Source organism: Hypomesus nipponensis, chromosome 17, assembly GCF_054491055.1.
Source record: "Hypomesus nipponensis isolate SF chromosome 17, ASM5449105v1, whole genome shotgun sequence".
Lineage (NCBI taxonomy): Eukaryota > Metazoa > Chordata > Actinopteri > Osmeriformes > Osmeridae > Hypomesus > Hypomesus nipponensis.
In genome coordinates, this window is record NC_140377.1 from 22,212,501 (window position 1) to 22,222,500 (window position 10,000).

A 10,000-nucleotide genomic window follows, 5' to 3' on the forward strand; every position below is an offset into this window, starting at 1 on the left:
TCTCACACCCAGCCCCTCTCTCCTGTCTCACACCCAGCCTCTCTCTCCCAACACCGCCCGCCCGCGCCAGCTAAGTACAAGCTTTTCGGTGGCGTTGCTGGTTAAAGCGGTACGGGCCAAGCATGGGGACACTTAAAAGTAACACCTTGAAGTTTGAACGACTGTGTAGTTTGAGATTCATTTCACGCTGGTAAACTGAAACTGTGCAGTGTGAACAACCCACCTGCTCACTGCTCTTGACGACCACAGCATGTTTTAAAGAGTGTTCCAGAACCTCTGTCATAGTGTTTCACTCTCTGTCAGTGTCATGTTAGAGCGTCTGAAATGTAACCGTGGTGACCTGGTTAAACAAGTCACAAGGCCCCGCAGAACTGACCTATCATGGAGCGGCTGCAGACGAGGGAACGTGTTTGGAGCTGTGAGGGGCCGAGGCTGCAGATGTCTGTGGTGAGGTGGAGTATTGGGATGATGGCGACATCGATCTGTGAACTGCAGCTTGTTGAAAACTCGTATTGTCTGGTTCAGGCCGATGCCCGAGAAAGCTAATTTGATTTCCTAATAGAAACAATTCATCATGCGTAACAATGCAAAATTACGCTCCCGTCTTCTCTAAAGTTGATTTGAATGACCCCCTCTTCTTCTTTGTTGTCACAAAGTCGCAGTTACGATTGGGATTAATGAGGTTTCTCTGCTGGTAACTGTATTGGCCCAAGTCCTTTACAAAGGCTGGATTGTTTTGCAACACAATGAGTTGAATAGGCAGACTGGAGTAAGTTCTGTGGTTTGGTTTGTTTCGAGAGAGATTACTTATCTCTTTTACTTGTCGGTGTTTTTGCGCTCACACAAGCGGTTCCTGGTGTTGTTGTTGCTCAGTAACAGCGAGGAGGAAGTTGAAACGCTGCACTGGGATTGGTTAACTCCAGGTCATGTGTGTATGAGATCAGCCAGGCCACAGTCATGACAGGACAGAGACCGTCCAGGTGGAGAAATGTGGCAACGGGGACTGTCTGACAAGGAACCAGAGACAAATGACAGATTCATGATTGTGTTAGTGGGATTCCTGTCTGTGTGTGTGTGTGTTAACTCCTATTGGGGTGTGTGTGTGTTCCAGATACGTTCCTGAGGGGGCTTCCCAGGCCGGTGCCCCTGCCGGGGGCCGGGCCCCCCTCCTCCAGACTCCACCAGCGGCCCACGCTGTGCCCCCTCAGCCGCCCAGATGCCAGCAGCTTCACCACCAGCCTGAGGGAGCTGGAGAAGGTACCTCACACACACACACACATAGCTTTGCCAACAGACTGCGACAACTGGAGAACACGCACACAATGTGATCCAGACGCACTCCCATTCACAACGAGTCCTGTTTGTATCCTGTGTTTGTTTTGTTCTACCTTGTGACGTGTGTGTGTGTGTGTGTGTGTGTTGCAGTGTGGCTGGTACTGGGGCCCTATGAACTGGGAGGATGCTGAGATGAAGTTGAAGGCCAGGCCGGATGGCTCCTTCCTGGTCAGAGACAGTTCAGACCCGCGCTACATCCTCAGCCTCAGCTTCAGGTCCCAGGGGGTCACACACCACACGCGCATGGAGCACTACCGAGGTGAGACACACACACACACCACACACGCACACACACAACCAACTTTGGTTTCTCCATGCTCCTCCTGGGGAAGTTTCCTTATTGCTCTCTCTCTCTCTCTCTCTCTCTCTCTCTCTCTCTCGTTCTCTCTCTCTCTCTCTCTCTCTCTCGTTCTCTCTCTCTCGTTCTCTCTCTCTTCAACTCTCTGTCACTCTCTGACTGGTAGGTACCTTCAGTTTGTGGTGTCACCCTAAGTTTGAGGACCGTTGTCACTCCGTGGTGGAGTTTATTGAGCGCGCCATCATGCACTCCAAGAACGGGAAGTTTCTCTACTTCCTGCGGTCACGAGTACCTGGTGAGAACACCTTCACTGGACCCTGTCATCACACTAGCACGCAGGCTGATCAGGTCTTTGATAACCGTGTGTCTATGTGGGCATACGCGTATGTATGCATGAATCTGCTGTGTGTGTGTCCCAGGCCTGCCCCCCACCCCGGTGCAGCTTCTCTACCCTGTGTCTCGGTTCAGCAGCGTCAAGTCTCTGCAGCACCTCTGTCGCTTCTGCATCCGCCAGCAGATCAGGATCGACCACATCCAGGAGCTTCCTCTGCCCACGTACGCTCCTGCACCACACCTGCACAACACCTGCGAACATCTACCACACCTGCAGAACACCTGCACTACACCTGCCACACCAGCACTACACCTGCACTACACCTGCACTACACCTGCACTACACCTGCACCACACCTGCAGAACATCTACCACACCTGCAGAACATCTACCACACCTGCAGAACATCTACCACACCTGCACTACATCTACCACACCTGCAGAACATCTACCACACCTGCACTACACCTGCACCACACCTGCACCACACCTGCACTACACCTGCACTACACCTGCACCACACCTGCACTACACCTGCACCACACCTGCACCACACCTGCAGAACATCTACCACACCTGCACAACACCTGCACAACACCTGCAGAACATCTACCACACCTGCACTACACCTGCACCACACCTGCAGAACATCTACCACACCTGCACAACACCCGCACCACACCTGCAGAACATCTACCACACCTGCACTACACCTGCAGAACATCTACTACACCTGCACAACACCCGCACCACACCTGCAGAACATCTACCACACCTGCACAACACCTGCACAACACCTGCACAACACCTGCACTACACCTGCAGAACATCTACTACACCTGCACTACACCTGCACCACACCTGCAGAACATCTACCACACCTGCACTACACCTGCAGAACATGCACTACACCTGCACTACACCTGCACCACACCTGCAGAACATCTACCACACCTGCACTACACCTGCAGAACATCTACCACACCTGCACCACACCTGCAGAACATCTACCACACCTGCACCACACCTGCAGAACATCTACCACAACTGCACCACACCTGCAGAACATCTACCACACCTGCACCACACCTGCAGAACATCTACCACACCTGCACTACACCTGCAGAACATCTACCACACCTGCACCACACCCGCACCACACCTGCAGAACATCTACCACACCTGCACAACACCTGCACCACACCTGCAGAACATCTACCACACCTGCACATAACCTGCACCACACCTGCAGAACATCTACCACACCTGCACTACACCTGCACTACACCTGCACCACACCTGCAGAACATCTACCACACCTGCACAACACCCGCACCACACCTGCAGAACATCTACCACACCTGCACTACACCTGCAGAACATCTACCACACCTGCACCACACCTGCAGAACATCTACCACACCTGCACCACACCTGCAGAACATCTACCACACCTGCACTACACCTGCAGAACATCTACCACACCTGCACCACACCCGCACCACACCTGCAGAACATCTACCACACCTGCACAACACCTGCACCACACCTGCAGAACATCTACCACACCTGCACCACACCTGCAGAACATCTACCACACCTGCACAACACCCGCACCACACCTGCAGAACATCTACCACACCTGCACCACACCTGCAGAACATCTACCACACCTGCACCACACCTGCAGAACATCTACCACACCTCCACCACACCTGCAGAACATCTACCACACCTGCACCACACCTGCAGAACATCTACCACACCTGCACCACACCTGCAGAACATCTACCACACCTGCACCACACCTGCACCACACCTGCAGAACATCTCTCCCCCCAGTCTCTCATTGTCTCCCCCGTCTCCCCCAGGCCTCTCATCATCTACCTGAGGAAGTTCTACTACTACGACCCCGAGGAGGAGATGTACTTGTCAATCAAGGACACGGGGCGGGGCCACACCACTCAGGAGGGGGTGGAGTCTCAGACGTAGCGCTCCAATATCATTGGTTGAAGTGAGTTTATCCATTACAGCTGTCCTCTCCTGCCTAAGGCCTTAATCTAGAAGTCTGTCATGGAGAAAAACTCAATATTTACCACTTTCAAAATCATCACCATGTCATGATGTTAAAAGTGCATGTAGTTTCCCGTGTTCACCATGTTTAAAAGGGATGTTGTTTTCAGTTTTATTAAATAGGTGGAAAGTTGGCCGGTGGACTGAAGGCGACTGTGATTGGATACAGTCTTGCATCACGTGATAGACTGCAACCAATCAGAGCTCTCCGTTGGCGCTGTATCCAGGCAGCTTTGGCGGTGGTTTCAGATGATCCACCCATCCTGGCTCTCTGCTCGTCGCACAGAGAGAGGAGGAGGGGAGGGGATGAGGAGCCCCGCCTGGCTGATGATGTCATCATAAGCGTCGCCGGGACAACAACTAGAGGGTAGTAACCCTTGTGCTCAGCCCGGACGAGACTTTTAACACAACGCTGTCAAAACAGAACTTCACACTGGGAACTTTGACTGATTTAGGACGCTGCGAGGAGCCTTGTCGACTGGGTCACCCCCAACTCCTGACTGTCGGAGGTGAACTTTGATTCCGATTCATGTTCGGGACGCCATAATGCACTGGTTTTGTGTTTGTGCTCTGAGAGGGCGTGACTGGAGAGAGCAGCTGTCTGAGGTTTGGAGAGTAGACTGCTGTCTCACGGTTCTGTCCCAGCCAGCACTGGGAGTCCAGCACTGGGAGTCCAGGACTGGGAGACCGGGACTGGGAGACCAGGGAGTCATGGGACTTTTACTTTCCTTCTTTAACTGTTTGGTTGCTCTCAGTTTGACCTGCATCTTAGGACTGGCTGTACGGTCTGCGCCAACAAGCGTGTGTGTGTGTGTGTGTGTGTGTGTGTGCATGTGCGTGTGTGTCGGCTGCCTGGGTGTATGTGTAAATACTGTCTGTTGGAGTTACTGGTTGCTGGCCAGGTTTTTCGGGTGGTGTAGCATCCCTGCTGACTCTGGAGCAGAACTGGAATTCTCTTGCTAGACTGTCGTTGGACCCTCGTGTTACCAGAGTAAATTATAATAAAACTGTGGATGGAAATAAAACAACGAGCCTTTGTCTTTCTTTGACAGTGTCAGTGGCCCCAGGTAGTGTCAGAAACTGGACACTAGAGGGCAGAAGATCTCAGGGCCTAACAGAATCAGCCTGGCGTCCAGAGAGTTGTACTAAAAGCCTCTTTAGTGTGGGTGTGGGCGAGAGAGGGAAGAAGAGAGGATGTGTAGAGAGAGGTGAGAGGAGGAAGTGAGAAGGGAGACAATCTGATTAGTGCGTTATGAGAGTCCTCCAGTCATGCCTTCGGGGAGCGCACACATGCACACACACACATGCACACACACACGCACACACACTAACATCAGCAGCAGCAGATTTATGGTCATGTGTTACGGTGAGCCCAGATGTGACACTGAAAGGGAGCAGAGAGAGGGAAGAGAGAGAGAGGAGAGAGACCTACAGATAGAGGGGGGAGAGAGAGGGGGAGAGGGGAGATAAATGGGCTCCTCCCCTCTCTGCTTTCTAATAGATCTGAGAGAATTTGATGGATCCATGCTGATGCCATGGTAACAGTCATATCCAGTCCTCTCAGATCTCCTCTGTCTTTCTCCTCATATAGTTGTTCCCCCCCTTCCCCGCTCCTTATCCCCCTCCCTCCCTCTCTCCCTCTCCCTGCCCCCTCTCTCTCCCCCTCCCCCTGTCCCTGCTCCCTCTACCCCTTCCTCTCTCACACTTTTCTCCCTCTCTCCCCTCCCTCCCTCTCTCCCCCTACCTCTATTACCCCTCCCTCCCATTATCCTCCTCCCTACCTCCCCTCCCCTCCCTTCCCTCCCTCCCCCTCCCCTCCCTACCTCCCTCTCTCCCCCTCCCCTCCCTTCCCTCCCTCTCTCCCCCTCCCCTCCCTTCCCTCCCCTCCCTTCCCTCCCCTCCCACCTCCCCTCTCTCCCCCTCCCCTCCCTTCCCTCCCCTCTCTCCCCCTCCCCTCCCTCCCTTCCCCTCTCTCCCCCTCCCCTCCCCTCTCTCCCCCTCCCCTCCCCTCTCTCCCCCTCCCCTCCCTTCCCTCCCCTCTCTCCCCCTCCCCTCCCCTCTCTCCCCCTCCCCTCCCCTCTCTCCCCCTCCCCTCCCCTCTCTCCCCTTCCCTCCCCTCTCTCCCCCTCCCCTCCCCTCTCTCCCCCTCCCCTCCCCTCCCCTCTCTCCCCCTCCCCTCTCTCCCCCTCCCTTCCCTCCCCTCCCCTCCCCTCCCTCCCCTCCCTCCCCTCCCCTCTCTCTCCCCCTCCCCTCTCTCCCCCTCCCTTCCCTCCCCTCCCCTCCCCTCCCTCCCCTCCCCTCCCCTCCCCTCCCCTCCCTCCCCTCCCCTCTCTCTCCCCCTCCCCTCTCTCCCCCTCCCTTCCCTCCCCTCCCCTCCCCTCCCTCCCCTCCCCTCCCCTCCCTCCCCCTCCCCTCCCCTCCCCTCTCTCCCCCTCCCCTCCCCTCCCCTCTCTCCCCCTCCCCTCCCCTCCCCTCTCTCCCCCTCCCCTCCCCTCCCCTCTCTCCCCCTCCCCTCCCCTCCCCTCCCCTCTCTCCCCCTCCCCTCCCCTCCCCTCTCTCCCCCTCCCCTCCCTTCCCTCCCCTCTCTCCCCCTCCCCTCCCTTCCCTCTCTCCCCCTCCCCTCCCTTCCCTCCCCTCTCTCCCCCTCCCCTCCCTACCTCCCCTCTCTCCCCCTCCCCTCCCTTCCCTCCCCTCTCTCCCCCTCCCCTCCCTCCCTCCCCTCTCTCCCCCTCCCCTCCCTACCTCCCCTCTCTCCCCCTCCCCTCCCTTCCCTCCCCTCTCTCCCCCCCCTCCTCAGATGTGTGTACCTGTCGTTACTCCCCCGTAGTGAGCCTGGTAATCAGCTGAGTGCTGCTGACTGGGCCTCTGTGCTCTTTCCCCCTCCCTCCCTCCCTCCCTCCCTCTCTCCCCTCCCCCTCCTCTCCTCCCTCCAGGCTTTTACTGGCTCCCCCCTCCTCTTCCTCCCCCTCCCCCCGGGCTGAATCACCTGAAGCTGACTACAGGATTGGTGGTCATGTGACCGACGTGACCTGTGATTACTCCAGACAGGCCTCCTGTTCCTCCCCGTTCCCTAATTCAGCTCATCTTCCCTCCTCTCTCCCCCTCCTCCCCCTGTCATCCTCCCTCCTCCCTCTCTGTCTTTTTATCTACCGGCCTCTCTCTCCTGCCCCTCCCTGTTCTACCTCCCTCTCTCTCCTCCCCCTCCCTGTTCTACCTCCCTCTCTCTCCTGCCCCTCCCTGTTCTGCTTCCTCCATCCCTCCCTCTCTCTGCCTCCTCCCCCTCCTCCTGTCTTTCTCTGCTGTCCTTGGTGCTTCTGGCAGCCAGTTCTGGGCTGTAGAGCAGGGAAGAGAGAGGGAGAGGGAGAGAGAGATAGAGAGCGCAGTGGAGTGCAGTATTCTGCAGAGCAGCGTGGAGCAGCCTAGCCCCGCCACCTCCTGAGCAGAGGACCAGTAAACACGACTGGCTGTTTCAGCTGTGGAGGAGCAGAACTACGGCTCCAGACACCTAGCCTAGCGTCGCCCCGGGAGCAGCTCACTGTTCCCTGGCTCGGCCTCTCCTGCTGCATCCTGGGAGACGCAGTCCTTCTGCTGGGAAGAGACCAGGGCGATGCCAGCCCCCGTCTAAGTGCCTGTGGAGAAGGAATCCGATATATTAGAGGTGAGCTACAGGGACGTCTGTCTGTCTGTCACTGTGTCTGCCTGTCTGCTTCTCTGCCTGTCTGCCTCTCTGCCTGTCTGCCTGTCACTGTGCCTGTCTGTCACTATGCCTGTCTGTCTGTCTGTCTGTCACTGTGTCTGCCTGTCTGTCTGTCTGTCTGTCTGTCACTATGCCTGTCTGTCTGCCTGTCTGCCACTGTGCTTGTCTGTCTGTCTGTCTGTCTGTCACTATGCCTGTCTGTCTGTCACTGTGTCTGTCTGTCTGCCTGTCTGCCACTGTGCCTGTCTGTCTGTCTGTCTGGAAACATCTCTCTTCACTTCTGATGTGCTCCAGCTCTCTCAGATCAAACAGTGTTTTTAGGTGAACAGGAGATCTTGCTTTTTCTGTGACCCAAGTTGTAGAACATCCTCCTCTCTCCATGTTCCATGTGCCCCTACCATTGCATGTTGTGAATCCAGACCGGAAACCCACTTGTTTATCTAGGTCTGCTCATGTGAGACAGTGTTGCTGTTTGTACATGTCTGTTCTCCTTACTTTCACCGTGGAAAGAGCTTCGGTCAGCCGTAGATTGTCTTGAACTGGGCTGCACAAACACACTGACAGGACTTCCTACTGTGACACTAAGACTCTCCTGTTACACCTGAGACTGTTGCTCTCACACACACCTGCTCTCTCTCCTCCTTCCCTCCTCTAGCCCAAAATCTGTCTCTCCTCTTTCCCTCGTCTTGCTAGTTTCTTCTTCTGCCAGTGCTGTTTGTCGTAGTAAATAACTGTTTTTTAGAAAAGAGCTGTGTTTAGTCTTGTTGTTTTGGTGGGATTTTGCTTGAGTATCAGACTTGTGTGTCCCGGTCTTATATCGGGGTGTGTGTGTGTGTGCAAGACCATCCTCACCCTGACTGTGGGCCTGACTGCTGACTGACCCCAGCAGTGTCTGGTCCTGTCTGGTCTCCTGTCACTGGTCATTAGGGGCAAGGCACCGCTGTCCTACAGCACCCTCCCTCCCTCCCTCCCTCCCTCCCTCCCTCCCTCCCTCCCTCCCTCCCTCCCTCCCTCCCTCCCTCCCTCCCTCCCTCCCTCCCTCCCTCCCTCCCTCCCTCCCTCCCTCCCTCCCTCCCTCCCTCTCTCCCTCCCTCCCTCCCTCCCTCCCTCCCTCCCTCCCTCCCTCCCTCCCTCCCTCCCTCCCTCCCTCCTCCCCATTTACTTTTCTTCCTCTCTCCATCTGTTTTTCTCTTTCTTTTATTGCTCTCTGATTCTCTGATTGTGTCTCTGTGTGTGTTTGGTGCGTGGGTGTCGTGAGGGGGGGGGGCAGCACAGTGTGTCTGTGTGTGTGTGTGTGTGTGTTGGTTGTGTGTGTTGGGATCGCTCCCTGAAGACACACACAGTGTATTACCTCTGAGCTTGTTTTCTCCCAGACGGATTTTATGCCCTCATAATTCATCCATGGTGAGATGCTCTCTGCGCTGGAACGCTGGATCGTGTGTGTGTGTGTGTGTGTGTGCACATATGTGTGCGTGTGTATGACAGGGGTGGTGGGGGATGGTTTGCATCTTCACGGTTCACAGGTAGATGTGCAGGCTTAGTGTCTGGGTTGTGAGACCGAGCCACTCTCCAACACGCCTTGTTGTTCTGATCCGCTGCACTGGAGCAGTTCTATCCACAGGACTCTGATAGCTGTGATTATGACACGGATGATGGTAACCCATGATGACTCATTCACTTCCTCCAGGTTCTCCTTCATGTTGTGCTGTGTGGACTCCTCTAGTGCTCAGCACACACACTGATATATAACGATTTCACTCCAGCTTCAAAACATATCTGCTCTCCATCTGTTTACTACCCCCCCCCCACACACACACACACACACACAGTGCTGCCCCAGGCCCCAGCTCCACACACACACACTCACACACACACACACACACACACACACACACACACAGTGCAGTATAGTAAGGTGTGTCCAAGGTCTGCAGGAAGCAGATGGCCTCTCCCTTCTGGGCTGCCAACCCACCTCCCTCCTCCTCCTCCCTCCTCCTCCTCCCTCCTCCTCCTCCCTCCTCCCTCCTCCCTCCTCCACCTCCCTCCTCCTCCTCCCTCCTCCTCCTCCCTCCTCCACCTCCCTCCTCCTCCTCCCTCCTCCTCCCTCCTCCCCCTCCCTCCTCCACCTCCCTCCTCCTCCTCCCTCTTCCTCCTCCCTCCTCCTCCTCCCTCCTCCACCTCCCTCCTCCTCCTCCCTCCTCCACCTCCCTCCTCCACCTCCCTCCTCCTCCTCCCTCCTCCTCCTCCCTCCTCCACCTCCCTCC

General features: G+C 56.1%; 1 protein-coding gene across 3 annotated transcripts in view; it reads left to right on the top strand.

Annotated features, from left to right (window-relative positions):
• LOC146254079 (uncharacterized) overlaps positions 1-5,067 on the top strand; it is a 10,687-nt gene extending 5,620 nt beyond the window's left edge. For all 3 annotated transcript variants that reach the window (XM_084677398.1, XM_084677400.1, XM_084677399.1), the window contains 6 exons: positions 1,112-1,257; positions 1,426-1,594; positions 1,800-1,928; positions 2,053-2,188; positions 3,838-3,980; positions 4,150-5,067. In XM_084677398.1, coding sequence (XP_084533524.1) covers positions 1,112-1,257; positions 1,426-1,594; positions 1,800-1,928; positions 2,053-2,188; positions 3,838-3,958 — 701 coding nt within the window. In that variant the 3' untranslated portion in view covers positions 3,959-3,980; positions 4,150-5,067. The remainder of the gene's footprint in view (positions 1-1,111; positions 1,258-1,425; positions 1,595-1,799; positions 1,929-2,052; positions 2,189-3,837; positions 3,981-4,149) is intronic.
• Positions 5,068-10,000: the final 4,933 nt, after the last annotated feature.